Here is a 27,273-nt window from a genome sequence, read left to right as displayed (position 1 = left end):
AACTAAACCTTCCAGGTGGAGCCTCTTGGGACTCACAGACATTACTGTCTCTCACTTTTCCACTTTTCCGTGGGCGCTGCTGGGAATTTTACAAGCAAACTGCCTAGTGACTTTTAGCAATTGGTTAGCATGACTTCTCTGATCCCTCCCGTCTGCTCTGGGCCTGGGGCCAGTTAGACAGAGCCTGAACCGCATGGGCAGCCATGCCCCCAAATCCCCGCTGCAGTGACTTGCAAAATTCCCAGTTGCTCTGCCCCTGTAGCTTCACTAGCCCGTGCTGTTGTCCACTTTACCCCAGTGACCACTGCTCCCTGTTTTTAGGTAACCGAAGAGGCCTATGTCCCAGTGAGTGACATGAACGGCCTGGGGTTTAAACCCTTCGACTTGGTCATTCCATTTGCAGTCCGGAAAGGAGAAATCACCGGTAAGCACTGTTGTGAAAGCCTCCTTGTTCTCACTCGCTCGCACTAGCTCTCCAAAAGGGTGCCCAGCAGGTGATTCCGCCTGTCCCCCGACCTGGGGTCCTGAAGCCGGAATCTCTGGTTCTTGGCCCTAGACATTGCAGGATGTTCTGTGTATATATGTGTTTCTCTGAAGAGGTGGTTCATTTATGACTTGCATTATATCCTGGAGAGGGCTTGGGATTCTCGCCAGGTTAAGAACTGCCATGTTTAGATACCTCTCAACTATGGGCTTCCTGTTCCCCCTTTTCTTCCTGCCACTTTCCCAGATATGACATTGATACTGAGGTCTACTGCACAAGAGCTGCTTTTTCTCCCAGCCTCCTTTTAGTACCTGCTTCTCTTTGACTTGATGCTCCACTAATCCCACTGGTCTTGTGGTCTTCTCATGTGCTGTTTGACCTTCTAATTTGTCAGTTGTAGAAAATTCTTTACTCGTGAGTTGCCTGCCGCATTTGGGGGAAGCAGAAGGGAACAAAATAGAAGCAAATAGGTCTGTGTTTCTTGTTGTGGGACTTGGATATTTTACGCAGCAGCAAGTGTTCTTGGATCTCAAAGCCTTTATTTTGAAGGCTACCCTATGCCTTTGTGCTCAGCTTCTCTGGGGAAGTCGCTGGTGGCTCATTGGCCTGTCTCCCTGTGCTCCAACAGGAGAGGTCCACATGCCTTCTGGGAAGACGGCCACACCTGAGATCGTGGACAACAAGGATGGCACGGTCACTGTGAGATATGCCCCCACTGAAGTCGGACTCCATGAGATGCACATCAAATACATGGGCAGCCACATCCCTGGTGAGTCGGGCTTAGTGCCTTAGCTGGCACAGCCTGCAGGACTCCATGATCCAGGAGCCTGAACATCTGGGGGGTTTGCAGACCTTCAGTCATCTGCTGTGCAGGAAATGGTTGTCAGTGGCAGGTTTAGGAATGCAGTATTCGTGTTCCTGTGAAACCAAACAGCATATGATCCCAGTGAATCAGGCTAATTTCCAGAAGGGACGATGCAACTAAGCATCCTGGGTCACAGTGCAGGCCCTTAGGTCTGTGATTGTTTGTCTTTGTCACTATGCCGAGTGTGGCCAAAGGGTAAGCCTGGAGAAAAATGTGAAGCACATCAAGGGACTTTCCAGCTTGGCCGACATGGCCTGGGAGTTTGGAGCGGGAGAGGATGTGAGAAGAGGGCAAACTGCCTTATTGTCACACTGCCCTTGACAAGGAAAGCCAGCTCAAGTTTCTTGTCCATCAACCAGCACAGTGTTATTCTTGTTCTTTTTTTTATTATTTAAATAGTTCTTTATTTTTCGATTCAATATTTTGAGTGGAGATGATGTGGAGGAAGGTTTCCTTCCCACCCAGAATCCCCATCTGCCCTCTCCCTGAACCTGACTGTTGTTCATTTTTTATGGTGGATTTCAGAATATTTTTAAAACTCTACAAATAGGAATACAGATTTTAATCCCCCCCTTTTTAACATAAATAACAGCATACTGTAGACATTATTCTGTCCTTGCCCTTTTCCTCTGATGTATCCAGGAGAGCTTTGTGCGTCCAAATAATAGAACGTGTTCATGGTGTCCCACTATTTGGATGAACCGTTGGGTCTGTACCCATTTCCACATTGGAGGACGTTTGGGTTCTTCCCCCCTTCTTTGCCGTCACTAGTCATGCTGCATGAATAGCTGTGTATGTCCATCACCTCACACTTGCGAAGGTGTGTCTGTGAGATTTGGTTCCTGGGGAGCACTTGCTGGACACAGATACAGGCACCTGCCATTTTGACAGGTCTTACCAACTTGCCCTTCCTCAAGGCTCCTCCAATTCACACACCCACCAGCAACGTAGGAGAGCACCGCTTTTCCGAAAATTTGCCAGTGGATAAGCTACCAAAGTTTTGGGTCTTTCCCAAACCGATAGTTGAAAAAACAGTTATCTCAGTGTTGCTTTATTTGTATTTCTCTCGTGAATGAGACTGAGCAACTTTCTATATGTTTAAGTACTGTTTATATTTCTTTTTCTGTGAACTGAACCTTTGTATCCTTGACTCAGTTTTTCTATTTGGTTGTTGGCCTTTGTCATATCGGTTTCTAAGAGCAATTTAAATATTGGAGAGATTGGGAGTTGCAAATATTTCTTCCGGTTTGATGTTTGCTTTAGTTTATGTGTATATGTGTGCATAATACTGAGTTAAAGCAAAAATGTATTATCTGCTTCTATTTAAATATTCTAAAGATGCAGATTCTCCCATTTCCCTTCTGTTTCCTCTGCTGGTTTTTAGATGTTTTTCTCTGTACCTACAAGTATGCATACAGGTTTGTTCTGTTTTGTTTTTAAAGGAATGGGATAACGGTATTAATATTATAGCGCAACTCGCCTTTTTCTCTTTTTAATGGAACAGGTTATGGACAGTCTTGCCCGTTAGCGCACGCAGGTCTCCCTCATTGTTTTTAACGGCCCACAATCGACCAATGTTTACTTAACCAGCCCCCTATTGTTGGACTCTGGGGTCTTTTCCTAATTTGCTTCTGACCACATGGAAATGGAAGTACTTGCATGGGGCTGGGAGGTGGATTTGGGTTGGGAGGACCACTGGGGGATAGGTTCCTAGGGGAGATCTCAGAGCCTTTTGAGAGGCACGAGCACATGGCACTTCCCAAAAGACCTTTCCAGCTGTGTCCCCTCTATGAGTGGGTCACTTCTCCACACAGTCAGCTGTTTCCTCCTTATTTGCCAGATTGAACTGGATTCCCTGCTTTAGTCTCCCTCAAGTCTGGAGCAGCCTCAGGGTTGTTTTTCTTGTGCCCTGATTGAGGGAGCAATAGTGAGTCGACCCCTTTGGGTGTCCTAGGATCGTGAGCTCCTCCAGAGTCTTCTTTTGCCCTCCGCCTCTCCACAGGGGACGCCAACCTGCCTGCTGTTAGGTGAATGTTAAGACACCGATTCTCCGAGGTATGCGTTCTCCCCTCAATGAGTCCCAATTTTGTTTGTGTTCTTTGCAAACCCAGAGAGCCCGCTGCAGTTCTACGTGAACTACCCCAACAGTGGGAGCGTTTCTGCATACGGTCCAGGCCTGGTGTATGGAGTGGCCAACAAAACTGCCACCTTCACCATCGTCACAGAGGATGCAGGAGAAGGTACGGTGTGGCTTATGTGGTTATGTGCTTCCGGCCTTCCTCTGGGAGAGTTCAGTGGACATGATTCCAGGGCAGCTTTTAAAAATAAGCCCATCGAATGGTAGTATTTGTCTTATTTTTTCTCCCATTTGAATCTCTTATGTAGAGCTGCTCTTCTACCCAAAACAAATTTTTGAAGTCCTTTGTGTTCTGATTGAAATCAGATTCATGCTATGAAAGTTTTATGTGACTTGCCTGAAATTTAAGTGTGTTTTGGTAAATGACCTTTTTTTGTGCTTTTGCACATATACATATATCTAGAGGACCACACGAGTTATTTAATGGCCTATTCTAGATAAAGCTCTGTGCCCATACCATTGTCTTCACGGAGATTTCTAAATTTGTGGTTCTAATGGCATTTCTGCGATGGCATCCAGCACAGACCAGCAGTGACAGTCTGTGTGACTCTCCTGTATGTGTCATCGGTGTTCAGGGCTCGATCCCTTTCTTGTCCCACGCATCCAGAAGAGTAGGGGGAACTTCAGAGTTACCTGTCATGAGGAATTCAGATGGTGCAGTGTCTTGCCAGTGGGGACTTTTCCCATGTAAATTGCTTTGTTCTCACCCATGCCGCTTGCCTGCAGCTCATGTGGCACGTGTCAGTCTGATGTTCCCAGCATCAGGGCTCCCCTAGATGGGCTGTTATTCCTGTTGAAACAAGGAAACACTCTCCCTGATGGCCCTTCCTCCCTGCTCCCATTCACAGGTGGCCTGGACTTGGCTATTGAGGGGCCCTCAAAGGCCGAAATCAGCTGCATTGACAACAAAGATGGGACATGTACGGTGACCTACCTGCCCACTCTGCCAGGCGACTACAGCATTCTGGTCAAGTACAATGACAAGCACATCCCTGGGAGCCCCTTCACAGCCAAGATCACGGGTACGGTTGCCTGGCTTACTGGGGGCATCCTAGTGGGAGGTATGGCTGCCCCAACAGCCCTTCTCCCTCTCAGGCCAGGGCCAGCAGGCTAGGTGTCTGTTTGAGTTCAGGTTTCACAGAGACTCCTTGGGGAGGAACCAGGGTGCAAGGCCAACCTTGGACGGGCTAGATTCCTCCCTTAGCTGGTAATCCAGGGAAGAGCAAGGACGCCGTTTGGAGGACACTTATTTTGTGCCAGTCTGACTCCAGCGTATAAATAGCAAGCCCTCAGATAAAGGCATTCAAGTAGTACTTATTGCATGAATAAATGAGCCCGGAGATGCCCTTCAGCATCAAGACTAGATAGATTTTTCTCTCCATTTTACAGATAGGACAACTGAGGCTTGGAGAGAGAGTGGCTTAACCAAGTTCCCACTTGTGGGTATTCTGGGATTCAGACTGAGGTTATCCGGTTCAAAGCCCATGCTCCTAACCTCTGTTGTGCTCACTGTGTTTGAATCATGCTCTCAGAGGGTTATAAAGCAGATGTGCAAGACAAGGTTCTTGCCCCCAAGGTGTTCAGACCATCTGTGAAGCAGCCAGCAGTCCTGTGTGGAACATGATGAGTGTTTATTTGAAAAATGCCCAAGGGGATGGCAGGCAGATGGCAGGTGCCTTCCACCGACAAAGATTCCTTTAAAAAGTGGTCTCTGAGGACTCAAGTGTCCAGTTCCTGCCAGCTCCTAGTCTTCCCCTTAACCAGGCCTAAGTGGAAATCAGTCATTTTTGGTTAGGTCTGCTCATTGTCTGGGGCACGCTCTTTTCACTTAAATTTGGGTAATTAATTCTCACCTATTCATCTGTAAATGGCATGGGGAGTAAGGGCTCTGGAGAGCTGGGTGACCACATGTAATGGGAGCCTTGTTGGGGGGTGGTGTTTTCTAGACGACAGCCGGCGGTGCTCTCAGGTGAAGTTGGGCTCTGCAGCCGACTTCCTGCTCGACATCAGCGAGACTGACCTCAGCACCCTGACAGCCAGCATTAAGGCCCCATCCGGCCGCGACGAGCCCTGTCTCCTGAAGAGGCTGCCCAATAATCACATTGGTGAGCCCAGGCTGCCTTCCTGCTGGAGCTGGGACATCTCGGGTGGGAGATGGGGACTCCTTCAGTCCTTTACTGGGAAATGATAGCACACTGGACTGTGATATGATAAACCTGCTGGGTCACATGCGTGATAACAGTCCAAGTGCGTTTCTCTGTTGTGATGTTGACCACACTCTTGGACGCTCTGGGTTGCTAGAAAGTCAGGGAGGAAGTCATATATCCATTCTTGAGAGTGTGTCTCCCTCCCGCTTCCTTTCCTTCATCCCATTACGCCTACCTTACAGATCGCAATCTGTGCTCCCATCCAGGCATCTCCTTCATCCCCCGGGAGGTAGGCGAACACCTGGTCAGCATCAAGAAGAACGGCAACCACGTGGCCAACAGCCCCGTGTCCATCATGGTGGTCCAGTCTGAGATTGGTGATGCTCGCAGAGCCAAAGTCTATGGGCGTGGCCTGTCAGAAGGCCGGACTTTTGAGATGTCTGACTTCATCGTGGACACAAGGGACGCAGGTCTGTGGGGCGGTCCCAGGGGAAATGCCTAGAGCTTGTGGGGAACTGGCTGCTTTTTGCTCAAGCTGCCTCCTCTTTTCATCCTGCCAACTCCCTTTTCTTTCTGAGCATCCTTCAAGCTGTAGGTCCTTATACCTGCATTATCATTTAAGCCCTGTGCCCATTGGTGAAGTAGATATTATTTTTGTTTTCTAGATGAAGAAACTGAGGCTCACAGGGTTAACAGCCCCATCTGCTTCTGCCATTTGAACCCAGAGTCGCTGAACCTCACAGCTCTCTCTTTCATTATCTTTACTCCCACCATTGTTCTCAGCTTCCCAGGGTCTCTTGGACTCATCCCAAGCAAAGTATGTTGGGCCAACTGGCTAAGGTCATGTTCAGCTGAGCAGTGCTTTCATGGAAATGAGGAATCTCTTCATGTTTCCTCTTTGAGGTGGTTCAAATTAGGCTGGACCTCTCCAAACCACACCACATCCCAGTGTTGTCTTCTCCCACCTCCTTGAGTGATGGCCATAATAATGACTTCTAGATAAAGTCACAGTCCTAGGGGAGAGGGCTGGGGAATTTCTGGTCCTGATCGGCTGATGCTCCTTATTGTTTCCTCATGTTGTAAAACCTTCACATCTGCTGTTCCCTGGCTAGACATCTGGGGCAGCTGGGAGCGGTTTAAAAATTCAAATTCTTAGGCCTGTGGCTGGTGACAAGCCCCCCAGGCAATGCACGCTGTTTTTAGAGGCGTGTGGGCAGTGTCTTCCCCAGTAGGCTCTGCAGGATAGGTGCTCTATGGGATGTTAGTAGATAGCCTTGAGGAAAGGCTTCTGTAGTCAAAGCCACATTCAGCAGATTATGTCACAACAGGATTTCTCAGAGTCCCCCTCCCCCCTTTTTTTTTTGCTGAGGAAGACTGGCCCTGAGCTAGCATCCATGCCTATCTGCCTATCTTCCTCTACTTTATACATGGGACGCCTACTACAGCATGGCTTGCCAAGAGGTGCCATGTCCGCACCCGCGATCCGAACCGGTGAACCCCGGGCTGCTGAAGCGGAACATGTGTACTTAACCACTGCGCCACCAGGCCGGGCCCTCAAAGCCCTTAACCTATTCCTTTGCCCAGGGCTCTCCGTTAGGGAAACAGTTACTTTCTTTCTGGCTGTCTGGCAAGAGCAGTTTGAATTTCCAGTGTCAGATGTCCTTTCTGCGTGCGTTGAGCTCCCCCTTCCCGATGAGTTGCTGTCACAACAGCCCCCGGCTACTGTGTTGCAGGTTACGGCGGCATATCCTTGGCGGTGGAAGGCCCCAGCAAGGTGGACATCCAGACGGAGGATCTGGAAGATGGCACCTGCAAGGTTTCCTACTTCCCCACTGTGCCTGGGGTTTACATTGTCTCTACCAAATTCGCTGATGAGCATGTGCCAGGTATGTGTGGTCCCCTCTGCCCTCTGCAACGGGTGCTTGGGTTTTCTGTAAATGCTGTGCCCACGGGCTCTGGGCTGCTCGCGAGGGCCTTCTTGTTTGTTGCAGGGAGCCCATTTACCGTGAAGATCAGTGGGGAGGGGAGAGTCAAGGAGAGCATCACCCGGACCAGTCGGGCCCCGTCTGTGGCCACTGTCGGGAGCATCTGCGACCTGAACCTGAAAATCCCAGGTGAGCATGAGAGGCTCATGGATCAGGGCAGTGGGCGCGATTGGAAACCAAGTCCAGGCATGGCCCAGAATGTACTGTCCAAGTCCATTATGGGTGACTATATATTTTACTTTAATTTTTAAAATTTCAATTAAATAATTAGTATTTTTAATACATATTTTCACAGAGGGCCATCCAGGAAAAATAAATCTGTTTACCTGCTACCTTTTTCCTCTTCCAAATGATTATAGCTTTATTGTGGAAAAAATAGATAAGCTTTCAGATTTTAATTTACTATCTGTCAAATAGAATAATGTCAGTGAGAGAACTGGCCCTGCTGATGCCAATATCTGGAAGTATTTAAGAGGTGTCAGCCCAGTAGCATCCTTCTAATTTCCATTCCTCTCTTTCATTTCTAAAATTTGAATGCACTCTGTGCTGCGAGGATAGCTGGGTGGGCCGCATCCAGCCCCTGGCCATGAATTGTTCCCCACGGGGCCAAATGAGCCAATAATGGCCTCAGTCTGTCTGAAATGAGGCCCAGGTTCTTTTTATAAAGAATCCTCCCAAAGATGAGTCGCCGTGTGAGCGAGGGTTTGGAGGCTCCTCTGCCCAGACGCTGGCGTGTGCTATGGAGTTGTAAATTCTGTGGAGACGGAAAATCTAGATAGTCTTCAGATGAAGCTCAGGTTGTGATCTGGAGAGAAGCTGTTCTTCCTTCACTGCATCTCCCGTCTTTCCTAATATGTCGCATATCTATTGACTCAGCCTTCTCAGCAATACATGATGAGTTCTTCCTGTGTAGACACGACGGTGGTCACGTGTGAATGTGGTAAAAGCCTCGTTATTATAGTGTCTGGGCAGAATCACTTGAAAAGAGCTGTATTGATGGTAATCGTAAAAAGTTTATGTGCTGAAAAATGAGAGAAGCAAGGGGTCCTCATATCCCACCATCCAGGAAGATTGTGGTTCACATTGGAGGCACAGAGCTGGACCCTGGATGCTTCCATCCTGTCCTTATGGACACATGGGCCCACTTTCAGATCACACTGATGCACTTTTCACTCATTGTGCTGTGGGCATCTTTCAACATCAAAAAATATACTTCCACCTCATCTTTTTAATGACTACGTAAGATTCCATTTCATGTCGAGATGCACCATCCTTCATTGCATTTTCTCATGTCACGTACTCTTTTCCATCCCTTGACTCCTATAATCGGTGCTTTGTGACATTCGCCACCGTGTGCTCAGGCTGTCATCACACTGACGGATGCCCAGGAGTGGGATTGCGGGGCCAGTACTTTTCAGGTGCTGCTACACCTTGGCAGACTGCCCTCCAGAAATTGAACTGGTGCCCATTTCTCCACGTCCCCACCAGCACTGGACACTGTCTTTTGTTCTCACTTTGACCAATCTGGTGGGAAAATATCCAGTTTTCAGGTCCATGTCTCTGGTCACTAGTAACATGGACTGCGTTTTCATTTGTTTCCCATTTCTCATTTTGGGAATTTTCTGTTCTGTTCCCTTTGCTCCTCTGTCTCTTACCTTTGTGCCATGTGGACGGTTACCCTTTCTCTTAAGTCTCCTCTGGCTCTTGACTCCTTTTTACTCTTTCAGTTTCTTGGTACCAGATGACTGTGGGTGAGAGTCACTTGTCCCCTCAGAACCTAAATGATCTTCTCTCATGGTTAGAATGAAGGATGGCTCACCAGCTTCCAGACGTCCTCAGGACCCAGGCCATGTGGGGTGACCCTCTCCTCAACCCGCTTCTTTTCTCTGTCCTCAGGGCTCACAGTCATGAGCTCAGCCCAGATCCTGTAGGGCTGGTGGGTGCAGTTTCATGTGGCTCTAGGTGATGGCCTTACTCGGTCACCCAGCATGCGGTGCACCTGTCTCCACTATGTTAGTGCAGGCACGGTCGTTGGCATGGCACAAGCACCTCTGATGGAGCAGATGTGGTCTGCTTCCTGGTGTCAGTGACACGAGGCATCGCTTTTCTGGAAGCGTGGCCTCTGGTCTTTGGTTTGCTGACAGCTTTGCTCACGCATGGCTTCCCCTTTGCTATTGGGACCAACATGTGTTCACCTTTTTCTCTAAATGCTTTTTGTCTCATTGCCCAAAAGAAGTGCCAAGGCTTCCTGACAGTAAGGAATCACGGCTCTCACACTTTCCACCCTTCCCTGCCTGTGGAAAAGAGCCCCTATATGCATGACGGGTGACCACATGTCACCTTTGGCTTGGAAACATCTGAGCCCTCATAGTTTTTATTTACGTACTTTATCAGCTCAGGCTCTGGTTTGAAACTGCTGTCTAGAATTAACTCAGCTCTAGCCAGGAAGGCTATAAAAGTGCTTGGTGGGGCGAGAAGTGTCAGTGCCCCTAGAATGTTCTCTGCACTGGGTGGCTGGCAGGGACCTGCTCTCTCCATGCTGGCCACAGCCCCCCAGGGGTTTGAGGGAGACAGGAGGGCAGGCACGCAGCCTGAATGGGAGGAAGCCTGAGCACCCCCACCCCAGGTTGCACCACCTTGCCCTCTGCTGCTTGCCCTGCATGTCCTGCTCTGCCTCCAGCCCTCACCCTAACCCTCCTCTCTTTCTCCCAACCACCTGTCCCCTTTTCAGAAATCGACAGCAGTGACATGTCAGCCCACGTCACCAGCCCCTCTGGCCGCGTGACCGAGGCCGAGATTGTGCCCGTGGGGAAGAACTCTCACTGTGTCCGGTTCGTGCCCCAGGAGATGGGGGTTCACACAGTCAGCGTCAAGTACCGTGGCCAGCACGTAACCGGCAGCCCCTTCCAGTTCACTGTGGGGCCGCTCGGCGAGGGGGGTGCCCACAAGGTCCGGGCAGGAGGCCCCGGCCTGGAGAGAGGAGAAGCAGGAGTCCCAGGTGAGCATCTGGGCAGGCTTTGCACTTGAAGAGCAAGAGCCTGGTGGTGTGAGCACCCTGCACTGCCCTGTTCTCAAAGGAAGGCTTTGTATGTTTGATTCTGATTGGCGGTATTGAGGAGTGTTCTTTAAAACAAGGTTTCTGTGGCTAAATATGTTTGGAAATTGCTTGCTTACCCAAAGCTAAACAAGTTTCTTACTGAGGGACTTCTCAGAGCCTGTAATTTATTGGTGTGCGTGTGAGTCTAAGAGAGGAACAGAATAATAAAACTGTTTCCAGAGCATCTTGCAGGGCTATCGTTCTGTGGAACATGCTAGAATTCTACGAAACTGATTGTGAAAGTCCCTGCCAGTAGTGGTTGCTGGTGGGAAGATCTGTGGAGACAAAACTGAACATTCTCATTTTTTTCTGGGTTGGTTTGGATGTATTCAAAAGATGCCTGATTTCCCATGAACTTAGTGTAGTCCTGGATGGTGCCTAGGAAATATCAGTGATGTCCTTGGTTGGGTTCTGCTCAAGGTTAGAGGAGGAGACAAGGGTGGCAACAAATGTAACCCAGCACTAAGGTGTCAGCAAGAACAGGGTCCTATAGCTCACTAACCAGGTGATTCTTTATCTCAGCTGAGTTCAGTATCTGGACCCGGGAAGCAGGTGCCGGGGGCCTCTCCATCGCTGTTGAGGGCCCCAGTAAGGCCGAGATTACATTCGATGACCATAAAAATGGATCATGCGGTGTGTCTTACATTGCCCAGGAGCCTGGTATGTACTCAAGGGCCAGCTGAGGACATCTTCCTTGTTTGGGGGTGGTTGGGTTGTAAGGAACAGAAACCCACAAGCCAGCTCAAGGAAGAGAGGAATTTATCCACATGGGCACATGGGAGTGCCTCCTAGAAATTCAATTGCAGGAGATCCAGCCGGGCCTCAAAGGGGCTAGGAATTCTCATTCTCCTTGTCCTTCTCTGTTGGCCTCTCTGCTTCATGCTTTCATTCATCTGCTTCATTCTTTCCACCGATCAGCCTCGCTCTGCCCACCCTCGGCCACTGGCTGGTGTGACTGCCCTAGGAGACTGGCCTCTGGGCTCTGAGCTCTGAGCAGGGGTTCTTAACCCTTTGTGTGCCGCGGATCCTTTTGGCATCTGGTGAAGCCTATGGGGACTGTTCTCGGTATTATATTTTTAAACACATAAAATAAAATATATCAGATTATAAAAGAAGTCAATCGTATTAAAATATTGTCATCAAAATCTTTTTAAAGGAACAAATAAGAAACATAGCAACATATACACATCTTCATTAATACATTAAATCATAAGATTTGGTGACAGCGTATTAACTACCTTCATTTCAAAGTAGCGATGAGTGTAAATGATATGTCCAGGCATATGTAAAACTGTAAAGTGATATAAAAATATCTGATTTTTGTTGGTGACAAAGTCACAAGCCTTAATGTGCTGTCGTTTCTTGTCAACATTTCTAAAGAAAGGAAATGCTAAATTTCAGTTAGAGGTTAGTGAAAATAAAGATGTAAATTTTTCCAAGTTTCATGGGTCTCCTGAGTGCTATACAGGACGTTGGGGGACCCTGTGGGCCCAGGTTAAGGATCCCTGCCCTTGCCTGACTAAGGAAGTCATATTGGCCCAGCCTGAGCCAGGTGGCCCACTCTGGACCAATCAGCCATGGCCAGAGAGGAGGGCAGGGTCTCTCGGGAGGCATCTTAGCCCTAGGGAAAGAATCAAGAGGCCTCTCTGGAACCACCTTTCCGGAATCTCTGAAATGATGGGTCTTTCCTGTCCCTGCAGGTAACTACGAGGTGTCTATCAAGTTCAACGATGAGCACATCCCTGAAAGTCCCTACCTGGTACCCGTCATCGCGCCCTCTGACGATGCCCGCCGCCTCACTGTTATGAGCCTTCAGGTGAGACGCAAGGAAGCATCCATCTCCTTGGCCACAGGCCGACCAGTGAGACCCTGGACTCCTGAGGCCGCTTCAATCCCTGCCACATCTTGACCACAGATGTTGCCGATTAGAGGGGAGCTTTCCCGGGGCAGAGTCGCCTCCCCACACATTTAGGACAGGAGACAGTTGGGGCGAGCAAAACAGCCACAGTCAACAAAAGACCTCAACGTTTGGGGACAAGTTTGTTTCTTAAATATTTATTCAAGAGAAACAAAAGAGGCCTGTTAATAATCGGTTAAAGGGTGAAGAAGGCTTTCAAAACAAAACAAACACAAACTCCCAGTCTGATGGTGTTCAACCTGCTATTGTTGGCTTCCTTTTCCTCAAGAAGATCAATTGCAATTTATTTTATTATGATGGTTTATTTATAATAAGTGTGCAAGGCACTATGTTAAGAACTTTATCAGTGTTACCTCATTAAATTCTTGCAGTAGCTCGGTGAGTAGCTTTCTCTTGACTGCATTTTAAAGATGGAAAAACTGAGGTACAGAGAAGGTACAGAGGTACAGAGAAGTTATGGCTTCTGGAAACTGGCTGATATGAGGCAGAGTGAGGTCTCTGGCTCCAGAACCTGTGCCCCTAACGGCAGCCTCCTTAATCCCCAGCCTGGCATTATGCAAGTGGGAACATAGTCTAACCTATTGGGATACCAGCAAATGCAACTTTTCACCCTGTCTTAAACAGGTCACTTAATTCAAGGTTGCATGGGAGCCTTCAGCCAAAATAAGAACCACTGGGGATGCTTCTGGGTCTTCACTCAGGACACTGAAAAATAATCGGGTGTCTGAATGAGGAGTAGCAATTCAGTTTTGGCCTAACTCCAGAATCCCAAAATATGATTTCTGGCTAAAGGAATTTCTAAATAGCCTTCAAACTGCCCCCATTTCTTGAGAATATTGGGTTGATTAAAACCCAGTCTTGGGGGCCAGCCCCACGGCCAAGTGGTTTAGTTTGCACACTCTGCTCCAGTGGCCCAGGGTTCGCTGGTTCAGATCCTGGGTGCAGACCTACGCACTGCTCATCAGGCCATGCTGTGGCGGCATCCCACATAGGAGAACTAGAAAGACCTACAACTAGGATAGACAACTATGTACGGGGAGGGGGAAAAAAGGAGGAAAATTGGCAACAGATGTTAGCTCATGGCCTATCTTCCTCACCAAAAAGCATTAAAAAAAAAACCAACAAAAATAATCCAGTCTCGTCTCTCAGATTGGTGACATCATTGGATCTAGTTTCATACACTGGGTTTACATTTAAGATTCTAACCTCACCAGGGGGGAGTTGGGACTGCTCGTTGCCCAAAACACCAGGGAGCCCAGACAGAACCCACACCAGAATCATGGTCCACAGATTGAAGAGGCCTCACCAGGAGAGGACCACGGGTTCTGACTGCTCACTGTGGTGTAGATGTTTTTCTTGTGTTTCATTTAAAGGCTTCTTAACAGAAGTTCTTTTGTGGCCGACTTAACTAAAACCTACAGAGGGAGATAAGCCAGCATTTGTTGAGGGCAAAGAGCTGCCCTTGTGCATCTCGAAGATTTCTTTCGGATCTTCCGAGGCTTTTATCTCCCTCTTGAGGATTTAGTGGCAAGTGGCTTCAGGTAATGTAAGCGTTTCTGTCGCAAAGGACCTGCTTTGGAGAAGCTGCCTCCAGAGAACTTTTCTGTCAAGTCCTCTCCTCACAGTTGGGTTGTAAATATTTATTTGAATAAGTATGCAGCAAGCTGTGGATCCATCCAGCTTTTGTAACCAGCTGCTCCAGCAGGAGAGATGTGTGTGTCAGCTTCGTCCCCCGTTCTTCCCGGGTCACTTGATGCCGAGTGATACGTAAATTATTTATCGGAGATTTCCTGGAGGCCGGCACGGCCACATCTGGTGCTGGTTAGGAAAGAGAGGCCTGTATTGTTTTGTCTTGCTTTTGAGACTTTTTAGAAAATTGGAGTCGGCTGGCATTTTGTGGAGGAGGGGGCGGTGGGATGGGGGTGAGCTGGTGATCAAAGACGCCTTAATTTTGTGTTCAGTCCTCTCTCCCGGGCCTGTACCCTCTAGGGCAGCGCAGTCTAATGGAACGTTCTGCAGCGGTGGAAATGTCCCACATCTCCAGTGTGCGGTATGGGAGCCACTGGCCCCATGCGGCTGTGGAGCACTTGCAATGTAACTGGCATAACTACAGAACTGAATTGTTGATTTTGTTTCATTTTAATTGATTTCAATTTAAATATTCATAGCCGCATGTGGCTAGTGACTACTGGATCAGGCGGCACAGCTTGAGTGCCTCGCTCCTGAGATGGGGGCCCTAGAGCAGCAGCTTCAGCAGCGCCTCAGAACTTATTAGAATCCTAGAACCCCCAGCCCCATCCCAGACCTGCTGGATCAGAATCTGCATTTTTACAAGACACCCAGATGCTTCGATTGCACGTTAAATGCGAGCCCTGCTGCTTTCGAGTTCTCATCTGAAGAGTGACTGTCCAACCAAATTTACATCAAAACTGCTGACTTGTAAAATTTTGCTGCTCAGGATTGGCCAATCTTAAAATCTCTTGAGCATCTAAATTTCTAATCCCCTCCTCCCGGAAGAGGCTATAGTTACCAAGACAAAGCAGGGGGAATGAGGCTGATCCAGTGAAGAACAAAAGCCATATATATCTTTGTTGCTTTTTGGGGGTCCAGACAGCGTCTAAATGCATAGTAATATTTAATAATCAGCTGACGTTCTCGAGCCTCTCTGTGTATGGACGAGGCCCTGTGCTGAGTGCAGTGAATGCATAGCTTCATTGCCTCCTCCCGGCAGCTCTCGGAGGTAGATTCGTTTATTATGCCCGTTTTACAGATGAAGAGACTGAAACTCCAAGAGATTAACTCGATTATATAGCTCGGAAATGGTAGTAACCTCAGGTCCTGCTGATTCTTGGCCATGTGCACTCCTGCCTCCCTTGCTGTGTAGCCCTTTACAAGTTTATTAAAAGTTCTCTCCATGCCTATCCTTGAGATAAAAAAATAGCAGCAATAGAAAACTTTGTTCGTGCTAGTGGGTGCATGGTTTTGTCAACTGCTGGGCTTCTCCTAAAAGTTGGGGCCCTTTTTTTTTTTTTTAAATCTGGAAGATGCTGGGTTTTCTGGCCTGTACAGATGTCCCTAGGATGACTGTTTAGGATACAGTTAGAACTAGAGTCCTGTTGACTGGGATGACTCAGGTCTCCAAACCCAGTAACCATCTCTTCCAGCCTGAATCCGGATGGTGTGGGTATAAGACCCTGCAGACATGTGTCTCTGCTTGCTTGTATTTAAGAAATGTAGACTGACCGCCATGCTCTTCTGTTGTCAGATTCTATATGGATAAACATGCTGGGCCTATTTGCATGAGAACTGTCTTCCAGAGTCCCGGGTCGGGTCAGTCTGTGCCACTGAGCGGGGATGCCAAGGGCTATAACCTGTCTAATGTATTAAATCCTCAGGAATCGGGATTAAAAGTTAACCAGCCAGCCTCCTTTGCTATAAGGTTGAATGGGGCAAAAGGCAAGATTGATGCAAAGGTGCACAGCCCCTCGGGAGCCGTGGAGGAGTGCCACGTGTCTGAGCTGGAGCCAGGTGAGCAGGAGGCCAGGCGAGGGTCCCAGCGCCTCCCCAGGAACGTTTCTGCACATGAAGGCCAGCGAGCCTTCAGATTCCCTCTGTGTGGTTGCCAGACATTGTTTATAAATCAGGGTGTAAACGTTTGCCAGGCACAGGAAGACACTTTGGGATTTAACACCCCCACCCCCCCACACATACTTTATTGTCTCTTGTTTTTCAGATTCCTCTTACATTACATTCATTGTGATTTTCTTTCATATTGTAACAAAACCATACAGATTTTTACTGTGTTGTTGACCTTATGACATGGATAAGTACACTTTGATCTCACTTTACTCGGGAAAGGTCAATTGATGTTCATCTGTAAGTTTAAACTTAAGGAGAATCTGGGTCTCCGGTACTCTTAAAGCATAAGGTTTTCCTGCCTGCTGCCTTGATGTATGGAATTCTCTGATGTCAGCCAACTTCAGTGACGCATTTTGCCAGTGAACAGAGATTGATTTAGTCTCAGAGATTTGGCAGGAAGGTAAGGCTGAGGAGGACATCATTCCTGCCCTCAAAGAGGAGCTCAGAGCTGAGTGAGGACCTGCTCCAAAACCTGCAGGACACTGGTGAGGAGCCCAGGTGATCACCAGTACCACAGGCGACTAAGAACCAAATGATGAAGATGGTCAGGGCAGGAGAGAAAAGTGATTCCTGCCTTAGCAAGGTCAGGAGGGCTTCTCAGAGGAGGTGACATTGAACGTGGGCTCTGATGCGTAAGGAAGAGCCCTGTGATCACCGCCCTTATTAGGCAGTTGCTGTGTGCCCTGCTCTGTGTCCAGGGTAGAAATCAAGACGTGGGTCAGCATTTAGGTGTCTTTCTCCCCTGGGCAGAAAAGGAGAGGGCAGTGGTGAGCCTCAGAAGGAACAAATGTTGGGATGGGGGTACCCTGATCAGATCTTGGTTTAAGTCTGACCACATCATAGAGAATGTATTGGAACATCTGAAAGGTAGAGTGGTGAGCTGATGCTCCCAGAGTGGTCCATTTGAGAAAATAATGTTAACCAGCAGGATTGGAAATGGGGAAGAGGGACCTGAGGCCAGAGAACTCTACCACTTGGTGACCAGTTGGCCATAGGGGATGGAAGTGAATTCATAAAGGTTACATGTAGCTTGATGTTTGGGTAGAAAGATGATGACACAGTTAGCAAATCTAGGGACAACTGGCCATGAGTGGGCAAGGGCTGGTTAAGGTCTTATACAATTTAATGTTTTCTTTTGGGAGGAGTTTTGAAGTGTCCCCCAGATATCCAAATGGGGATGTTTAATAGAGGTCTACAGCATTGGGATTTAGCAAACTAGTGAGGTTTGGCGTCCTCAGTTGCAGATGGTATTTGAAGCCCAATGGTGTCTGAGACCACCAGCATGTCACAGGATGCTTTTGGTTGGAAATTACAGAACACCCAACTCAAGCCAACTCATGATAAGAGAGTCTGCTAATTCACATAACTGGAAAGTTCCAGATCTAAGGTGGGCTTCAGCAACAATCTAAATTCTGCCATTCAGCTCTGTCCTCTAAGACCCTAGGTATCTTGCTTTCTCCTGCTTTGTGGGCCTCATTCTGAGACTGGCCTTCCTCTTGGTGGCAAGATGGCTGCAGCAGCACCAGACTTCCCATCTTCACACCACATCAATCAAAAGAGACAACTTCTGAAGATTCTTTCTCAAACATCTAAGATGTTCCTTTCCCAGACATCTCCAGCAAACCTCCCCTCCTATCTCACTGAACACACATGCCCATTCCTGAGTCACTTCCTGTGGCTAAATGCCATGTGCTAATTGACTTAGGCTTGGGGAAAGAGGGATTTTCCCTAATTAGCTTGAACCAATCAAGGACTATACCTGGATGTGGGGGTGGGGTCAACTTCCCCTAAAGCACATTGACTTTAAGACAGGAGGGGTGGGTACCCAGCCAGGGACTTTTGGGGGAAGTGATGTTGAAGGATATGGGGTGGGCAACTCCATGGAGATGTTCACCTCTGGAGAGTTCTAGAGGAGAAAGAGAAGAGGGTTTGGGTGGGGCTTTGCAGAACAAAAATTCTGAGGTGGGTGAAGGGTACAAGGAGCCAGGGAGAGGCTAAGAGACTGACTGGAGAGGGAGGAGGAGGACAGGCCGTCTGCATCCCACGGGCCAGCGCTCTAAGGAGGAAGGGTGGTCAGGTGCGCGATGGTGACTGTTGTAGGTGTCCATGTCGGTTAACATTGTCTTGCCATGCGCTGTGACCCACATACACTGTGAACAATCTGGCTGGTGCCCTGTAGGGCAGTTTCTGGCTGGGAGCTTCATGAAGGAGCTTTAACCCCAGTTGGAACCATTTTTTTCCCCTTCAAGTGGCCAAGTGGAGAAACCTTATGAGAAGTGAGCTTTCCTAAAGGAGGTGTTCTTCCGAGGCGGAGGCCACAGAGGATTCAACATCGAATTTGAGATTTGGATGCATTTCCCAAAGGGCTGACTAGGGACACACAAATAGGCCCATTTAGTTTTGAAATCCAACATACTGGGTGCCAGGCTTCCAGTCAAACTGTTGCATATTAATGATTTAAAGTTGGCCATCTCAGGTCGGCCTCCCATCCTTGTCCCCGCCTAACTCAGTGGCGTCCATGTGCCCGGTCTTACCCTGTGTCTTTGCTCGTTCTCCTAGATAAATACGCCGTTCGCTTCATCCCCCACGAGAATGGCGTCCACATGATCGACGTCAAGTTCAACGGGAGCCACGTGGTTGGAAGCCCTTTCAAAGTGCGCGTCGGGGAGCCTGGACAAGCAGGGAACCCCGCCCTGGTGTCCGCCTATGGCGCAGGACTTGAGGGGGGCACCACAGGTAACCCACGACCTCCACCTCGCATCCTGACTGAGCCGGCTCGGGGGCAGAGCCAGATGGAACTGCAACTTTTGTTTACTCTCCCTGGGGGATCTGCAGTAACACACACTTTGGGGGCTCTCGCTCTCCAGAGTCGTTTTGGGAGAGGTGGTTTAACCCGTGATAAATCCAGAGTGAGGGCTTGGTGGCCGTGTCATCACAGGTCATGGCTGTTGTGCTGCAGCTGTCTTCCTTTGACAAGTCCCTTGACTTTAAGGCTGGGACGCTCTCTCTCTGTCTTAGGAAATATGGCACAGCATCATTTGTTCTGAGGGTTTCTTTGCCTGCACGGAATTCAGGATGCATGTAACGGGCCTCCTGGGGGAGGTCCCCTACCCGTCAGCAGCTTTAGTGGGCCCCAGGCTCCCAGAAACACGTTGACTCAGCAGTGAGACCTGTCATGGCCTGTCTCCTTCTTTTATTCTCTGATCCTAATGGAGGAGAAAGGACTGGAACAAAGAATTCTGAAGCTTTTTGGCCGCATTACATTATTTTTAATCTTTGCCCCAGATGGGAGGTATTTGATTGTGGGAAATACGGGCAGCAAGGATGTACAAAGTGACGCCTGCTCCATCTCCTTGCTTCTCCTTCCTCCCTCCATCGAGGTCCCGGAGGAAACACTGCTAACAGTTCAGGGGACGGCCTTCAGACTGCCTTTCTCTGTCGGTCTTCTTTCTTGGTCCCTTGGTTGCTTAGCTAGTTGGTTCATTAGAAAGGTAGAAACATAGTTTTGCTTTTATTTTACGGAAATAATCTCAGTGCACATACTGTTGTACAACTTGCTTTTTTCACTTAAAGAACTTACCATGTCAGAACATACAGATCTACCCCCTTTTTGATGGCTGCATTCATATTCACACCGCGAGCCTAGAGGTGGGTCTCGGGTGGGGTCCGGCATCACTGTTACAGAGAGTGCCAGGGTGGGCAGCTTGTCCCGTCCGCAGGTGTGGACTCACTGGGACACGGTTTGTATTTGGTGTTACTTTGGACCGCCTGAGAAGAGCAGCCTGGTCCCAATTTCTAGAGTCCCTTGTGTGTGCACATTCCGCTCTTGGTGCCCCTGCTGGAGGGAGTGTGACAGTGCAGACCTGCCTCCTCGGGGGCCAGGGGGTGAGTGGCTGAGGTTGCCTGACATCAGCCCTGGGAGCAAGTGTCCCCTGAGTGACAGAAGGGCCCTGCCCAGGTGCAGGAGTGACTGACAGGCTGGCCTGCCCCCCGGGATTCTGGCCAAAGCAGTGGCCTCCGCAAAACCACCCACAGGGATGGCGTGAGTGCTGTGGACTCCCCAGGCCCATCCAGTCTGGCTACACGCTGAATTCCAGGCCAGGAAAAGGCACGGTATCGTTTCAGCCTAGGCGATGTCCATTTTACAGATGAGGAAAGTGAGCTCAGAAAGGTTGAGTCGCTCCCCAGGTTTACTTAGCTGGGAGGGAGCAGAACCAGGCATCAGTCCAGGTCCACAGCTTCAAAGCCTATGCCCTTAATCCAAGTTGTGCTCCCTCCCTTAGTGGCTGGCTCACCCAGAGGCAGTGACTGCACCCCCGGCCTGCTTGCTTTAGAGGGTGTCCTAAACCAGGACCCTGTCCTCTCAGCTGCCCTGGCATGGTTCCCAGGCAGTAGTACAGGCATTTGGCCCCTGGCAAGCCACCCACCATCGAAACCCAGGTGGGGTCCTCCTGGCACTTGGAGCCACAGCAGGCCTTGGTCCGGGCCCCACAGCAGCCACTGAGGTCTCCCGCAGCTGCCAGCAGCCGCCTCCCCCTCCTGCTGGGTCACACCTGCCGTGCCTGGGCCTCTCATGCTTCCTCTTGGCAGTTCACATGCCTTCTCGAGAGCTCAGGTTTCAGGCTGTGCTTTGCAAGTGCCGGGTGCTGCTGAGAGAAGGAGCTGGTCTTGCAAGGAGACTCCCAGCCAGGAGGGAGAGGTACAGAGCACGCCTGTTTGAAACCCTGTGTAAATATTGCTCTTGTCAATGGGAAGGCGTCTTGTTTTTCTAGCCCTCCCGCTCCCAAGCCTTTTCCCAAATAGCCATCCCAAGATTACACAGCTGCAGTGTGCCTGGAATGAAAAGGTGTCTGTGCTCGGCTGCCAGAGGGCCTGGCATCCTGACCTTCGGGACAAAGCAAACTTCCCCGTGTTTTTATGGGTGGGCTCACTGTGTCTCTTGGCTTGAGCTGTAAATGGCCCATTCTGCAGGTTTTGGAGCAGGGGAATGTGGAGAATTTGGGGTGGGGCTCTGCTGCAGAAGAGTTGAGAAGTAGGGAGCGAGACCAGGGAGTGCCAGACCCTCTGGATTGGAAGAGCAATGTGCCTGATGAAATGCTCCAGGAGGCCTCCTTCCCTCCCTTTATCCCTCGTGCCCCTTTAAGATGGAGTAGGGCCCCACTAAACATGCGTTGAACTCACAGGAACTGAGCTGTACATACGTGGGGTGTGGGGGAGACCGCCATGCCCACAGACGTGTGGGTATCACATTGGTTCTAGCTGGAGGCAGTGGTGAGAGGGATCTGGCGCGTGCATTTTCTTTCTCATCTTCTCTCGGACAAGTGTGTTAGCTCCAAGTTGGACAGACTTTTGTTTACATCCCAGTTCTACCATTCACCAGCTGTGTGACTTGGGGCAAGTTATTTGACCTCACTGAGCCTCCACTTTCTTCCTAGAAAATGGGGATAATAAGGGAGCCCACCCATAGGTTGTTCCGGGTGGCTCTTGTCCTATGATTCCTTATTTCCCTTTTCCCACCTCCCCTTCTCTGCCTTTCCAGGCCCTCACAGTCAGGATGAACGGGTTTTCCTCAGGAACGGAGCAGCTGGTTAAAAGGGTGGGGCTTCTTTCCACGGCAGCCAGGTCTCTTCACCTTCCCTTTAAAAATACCTTTCCTTATCGTCGCCTCGCGGCTACTTCCTGGAAATGCTGCCCCTGTGCTGTTGGCCACCCCCTCCCTTCCCCGCACAGCCTCACCCTGGCAGCTGCTGCATGAGGGGCTTCTTGGCTACACCGTTTAGATACAAGATTGAGATAGTGGGGGGCCCTGGGGCAGGAGCCTCAGGAGCTTCCAGAAACAGCTGAGTTGTGTTTGGGGGTTGCACGATAGCAGCTCCTTTGTTTTATTGGTAACCAGAACAATAATTCTTTCTCTGGCCTCGGAGCTATAATTAAACCAAGAGAGTTCCCAGCTGGGGCAGAGTCCAGGGCTCTGGAAAAAGCACAGCAACGCATAGGGATGCTATGCCAGGGACGCCCCATAGAGGGCACTGTAGCGGGGATGCACTGGTGTCTGGCCACCCAAGCAGCCCTCGGTGACCACTTCATCCTCCTCTGGACTGGACAGGGGCCTGCGGGAGTGGGGGCTCTGACAGGAGGGCCACCATGGTCATCATATTACTAGCTTTCCTTTCATCACAAGGCAGGATATCTGTACAGGAGGCTCTCATGGGCCAGGCAAGAGGTAGGGTGTCTCGGGGCTGTAGTTGGGACGTCTGAAGCAGCCCCACTGTCCATCCAGTGGCCAAGAGATAGGCCTGGGCTCTAGGACCATGCAGACTTGTTCAGATCCCAGCTCTGCCGCTTTCTTGTTTGTAGCACTGACCAGCGAGTTCCCGACCCTCCCAAGCCTCAGTTTCGTTTGTCAGACAGGAATCACAGCATGTAAGCGATGCTTAGCACAGGAGTCTGAGTGGTGCCGGTAGTGCTCAGTTAGCAGGAGCTGCTGTTTGGTCCTGCTCTTGTTGGCAGAGTGGGGGTTGCTGGCAGATCCAAGCAGCTGCCCCAGTCTCCATTCCTGTCTGGGGTGAGGAGCCTGAGGAGGAAGGAGGTGATGCTGGGCCTCCTCAGCTTCTCCAGGTCCACCCGGAGGAGAAAGGAAAGGTCAGAGGGGCCCACGCTTCCCCCAGCCCCCTGGAGGCAGAGCTGGCCCCAGAAGGCTGAAGCAGGACTTCAAGCTCACAAGGACAGCTCGGGCTTCTCGCCCTCGGCCACGGCTTGTGCCCAGAGGAGGGAACAGAGTGTCCGGGCAGTTGGTGCTTGTGGGCGAAATGTCAGCCACACTCCTGCCTCAGCCTTGGAAAGGGTGTTACCACCCTCCAGGGCCTGAGGTTTCCTGTGCCAGGAGCTCAGGCTGCTATTAGTGGGTTCCCACACCACCAAGGCGACCCCTCTGTGAGGGATCCTGGGTGTGCCCCCCCACCCACTGCTTCCGTGCCCCCAGGAGAGCTCCCCAAACCACACCCCCTCATCTCTCCAAACCATCAACATGATATTTGTCCCCTCTTCCTTTCTCACAGGTATCCAGTCTGAATTTTTCATCAACACCACCCGAGCAGGGCCAGGGACATTATCTGTCACCATTGAAGGCCCCTCCAAGGTTAAAATGGACTGCCAGGAAGCCCCAGAAGGGTACAAAGTCATGTACACCCCCATGGCCCCTGGAAACTACCTGATTGGCGTCAAATATGGTGGGCCCAACCACATCGTGGGCAGTCCTTTCAAGGCCAAGGTGACAGGTAACAAACCCAAACACCTTTGAAGTTATTCTGAGCCCCTGTGGAGCTGGTCTTGTCAGATTGTCAGCAGAGATATTCGATCGTTGAAACTGTGGATGATTTTAGCATTTTACCAGATGTGAATCTGCTTTAAATCTTGAATGTAAAGAAAGGGTAGGACCTGTCAGAGGGGAGTGCGTGTTCAAAACTTGCAAAATATGGGGCCGGCCCCGTGGTGCAGCAGTTAAGTTCACACGTTCCGCTTTGGTGGCCCAGGGTTTGCTGGTTCAGATCCCAGGCGCGGACGTGGCACCGCTTGGCAAGCCATGCTGTGGTAGGCGTCCCACATATAAAGTAGAGGAAGATGGCCACGGATGTTAGCTCAGGGCTGGTCTTCCTTGGCAAAAAGGAGGAGAATTGGCAGCAGATGTTAGCTCAGGGCTAATCTACCTCCAAAAAAAAAAATATATCAAAACTTGCAAAATAAGTGAGTGGAGCGGGAGTGTGGAAGCTGAGAAAACGTGTTAGGTGGCTATCTGTCTCTAACAGAAAAGAGGAAATGTTTACATATTTGAAATCTTACATATTTGTTTAGATCAGGGCCTGAAAAATTTCCTGATTTCTAGCTTTCACTTTTAAAATAATGAAAAGATTTTATCAAATTTACAAAAATGTGCCTCTCCAGAAGACTGGAAGTATACCAAACAGAACAAAACACTTCACAGCCCACCACCCAAGGTAATCACCATCAATATTCTGGTGAATTCCTTACACATGGCTCTTTCTGCTTCCTCTTCTGTTATATAAGCAGTATAGGTTCATTGCAGAAAAGTTAGGAAATTCAGATAGGGCCGTTCACGCCTGCCTCCCTCCCTTCCGTGTCCCAGGCCAGCGTCTGGTCAGCCCCGGCTCGGCCAATGAGACCTCATCCATCCTGGTGGAGTCGGTGACCAGGTCCTCGACAGAGACCTGCTATAGCGCCATCCCCAAGGCATCCTCGGACGCCAGCAAGGTGACCTCCAAAGGGGCAGGGCTCTCGAAGGCCTTCGTGGGCCAGAAGAGCTCCTTCCTGGTGGACTGCAGCAAAGCTGGTAGGTGGCCTGGCCCTGCCCGGGGGTGGGGGCGGGGGCCGGCCTGCTCCTCGGTACACTTCCATCTTCCCTGCTCAGGTCCAGCAGTGCCCACCCACCCACGTAACCCAACTACTTGCAAGTAACCTTTTCGTTACCCTGTTCTCCTGCACTTAATGTTTTTAAATGCTTTTCCTCTCTTTTGCCTCTTGATTCTTTCAAATGACCTCAAGGTAGATAGGAAAAGTGACGGTGTATCCATTATAGATGAGCAAACTTTGTCAGTAACCTGGCCTCTTCTCTGCCACTTACTGTTCTAACTGCAGTTTGAATTTGGGTGTTTATTTGGGTGTCAGTGGTTATTGCCAAGGTTCTGGCATCTGCCACTTCTGGGCTGGAAACTGGGCTCCATCTCTTTTCTTCTTTTCTTCTTTTCTTCCTTCCTTCCTTCCTTCCTTCCTTCCTGTTTGCCTGCCCGCCTTCATTCATCAAGATTATTAGCCATGTGACCTTAGGAAGGTTACTAAATCTCTTTAACGTTAGTTTCCTCTCCTCTAAAATGGAACAATAATAGTACCTTCCTTAAGGTTCTTGTGAGAATCAGTGAGATCAGAATGGGCAACACTTACAAAGCCCTTACTCTGTGCTAAAGGCTTCATGCAAAATAACTCCTCCAAACCTCACAACACGCCCGTGAGGTGGGTGCTAGTGTCATCGCCCGTATACAGATGGGGAAGCTAAGGCAGGGAGAAGTGATGTCCCATGTCCAAGGTCACCCAGCCAGGAAGTGGCAGGGCAGGGATTTGAACCCACACCGTCAGGCTCTGTGAGTCCTGTGCAGAATCGCCGCGCTCTCCCACCTCTCAAAGGTCCCCAGCATCATTGTGGAAGCTCAACAGGCAGGCACTGCTGTCTTTCCTTTGGCTCCTGTATCCCTTCCCTTCCTCTGCCTGCCAGGCAGCATCCTCGCGGAGTAACCGCGGTCCTCTGCCTCCCAGGTTCCAACATGCTGCTGATCGGGGTCCACGGGCCCACCACCCCCTGTGAAGAGGTCTCCATGAAGCATGTGGGCAACCAGCAGTACAACGTCACGTACGTCGTCAAGGAGAGAGGGGATTACGTTCTGGCCGTGAAGTGGGGAGAGGAACACATCCCCGGCAGCCCCTTCCACGTGACAGTGCCTTAAAACAGTTCTCCTCAAATCCTGGGAGGAGTTGTGGTGGTTGCTTTTGTTGCTTGTTTGTAACTCGTTTTCTACAAAGTTCTCCAGCCCGTTTGTGGGTCTGAAACCCTATCCCAAAAGCATTGCCGTTCTAAAGTGCCTTCGAAAGGAAGTCCTAGACTTGATGTTTAGGGGCGTGTTGGGGACTCTTAAGAAATGCAGACTCGTTTGATGGGCTGAGAAGATTCCACGTACACTGGGTTCAAAGCGGACCTCTTGGTGGCACAGATCACCCCCTGTACACAGACCAAGAACACAGGCAAGAATGACACTTTTTAAAAATAAAAATAGCTAGCCAATTTGTGAAACAAGAGTGGGGGGAGGGGCAGGGACAAAGAGGAGACCTAGTGGAGGTGGTCATTTAGAAAAGAAGACGGCTGAAAACCAGCTTCCTCCCTTCCAGTGCCCACGTCACGTAAGAAACGGTGGGCAGCATTGTTGTGACACTAATTACCACCCCCGCCCCGCTCTGTGGCCTCCTTAGAGCTCTCAAAGGGCCAAGTGTACGTGGTGGCCGACTGGCCAGAAAGGCTCCCCCCTTGTTCTCCTGATGATTTCCCTGCAGTCGTGGGGTGGCCATCTGGCCGCCGTGTTTTTGCTTTTGTTTTGAAGTCCGTTTCAGTTGCTGGGTCTGAGGAAATGCTGCGGGGGCAGGCAGCCCCCTACTTGCCAAAGATCCCTGTCTTAACCAACACTAGCCCTTGTTTTTAACACACTCCAGGCGTCTGTCAGCCTGATGAGTCTCACCAGCACGTTCCTCGTGACCACAGGAGGGTCTGCATGTGAGCAGAGGCCGACACTGCACACCCACCCCCGGTCAGCCCCAGGGGCCACTTTTTCTGGAAAATTTTAGATGGAAAAGAATGAAACTCCTGCCGACCTTTGGCCTCAGAGTCAAGGAATTTCGGAGGGGGAGGGAAGGACAGCAGCTCATTGGTGGTCCTCTACCACGTGGCAGAAATAGTGAAAGATACATAGCTGACGGTGGCTGTGTTTTTGGCCCTGACCACACATCATCTGAGGCTATTTGAAAAGCAATATGCAGGTGCAAAAATGGGGTGTAAGGCATTTTGCGCGCCCTCCTGCAGACCCGCTTTGGAGTAAAGTTAAAGCGTTCAGGGACGCTGCCTGACTGCAGGACCCAGATGTGCGGTGTGGTCTGGGCAGGCAGACCTTTCACATTTGCTGCTTAGTCCTGAGGAAGTGGCCACTGTCACTGAGAGTGTCTCCGTGGATGGGACAGGGGGTGAGGTGGATGACCTTCAGCATGGTGTAGCAGCTGGGGGCGAGTGTTGGCAAAAACCCACCTATTAGAAACTGGAGCGGCCCGAAGCCTAATGTGAAAGGACCACAGGCCTTGTAAAGGGGGATGTGGAAGCGAAACTGGAATCAAATGCCGACTGTAAATTGTATCTTATAACTTATTAAATACAATGTTTGCTCCGTGAAACTC

General features: G+C 49.9%; 1 protein-coding gene across 7 annotated transcripts in view; it reads left to right on the top strand.

Moving 5' to 3' along the window:
• Positions 1-27,273, top strand: part of FLNB (filamin B) — a 132,888-nt gene extending 105,615 nt beyond the window's left edge. For 3 of the 7 annotated variants that reach the window (XM_070493637.1, XM_070493636.1, XM_070493635.1), the window contains 16 exons: positions 322-424; positions 1,113-1,253; positions 3,461-3,589; positions 4,335-4,508; positions 5,433-5,591; positions 5,900-6,103; positions 7,367-7,519; positions 7,625-7,747; positions 10,350-10,616; positions 11,238-11,375; positions 12,416-12,531; positions 16,029-16,161; positions 18,832-19,008; positions 23,331-23,549; positions 24,416-24,619; positions 25,597-27,273. In XM_070493637.1, the coding sequence (XP_070349738.1) occupies positions 322-424; positions 1,113-1,253; positions 3,461-3,589; positions 4,335-4,508; positions 5,433-5,591; positions 5,900-6,103; positions 7,367-7,519; positions 7,625-7,747; positions 10,350-10,616; positions 11,238-11,375; positions 12,416-12,531; positions 16,029-16,161; positions 18,832-19,008; positions 23,331-23,549; positions 24,416-24,619; positions 25,597-25,784 (2,628 nt within the window). In that variant the 3' untranslated portion in view covers positions 25,785-27,273. Of the gene's footprint in view, positions 1-321; positions 425-1,112; positions 1,254-3,460; positions 3,590-4,334; positions 4,509-5,432; positions 5,592-5,899; positions 6,104-7,366; positions 7,520-7,624; positions 7,748-9,514; positions 9,565-10,349; positions 10,617-11,237; positions 11,376-12,415; positions 12,532-16,028; positions 16,162-18,831; positions 19,009-23,330; positions 23,550-24,415; positions 24,620-25,596 lie in introns of those variants that run through there. The other 4 variants (XM_070493639.1, XM_070493638.1, XM_070493641.1 and 1 more) reach the window with 2 other exon arrangements.

Source organism: Equus asinus, chromosome 21 (assembly GCF_041296235.1).
Source record: "Equus asinus isolate D_3611 breed Donkey chromosome 21, EquAss-T2T_v2, whole genome shotgun sequence".
In the NCBI taxonomy this organism is placed as follows: Eukaryota; Metazoa; Chordata; class Mammalia; order Perissodactyla; family Equidae; genus Equus; species Equus asinus.
This window is presented reverse-complemented; position numbering and strand designations above follow the sequence as displayed.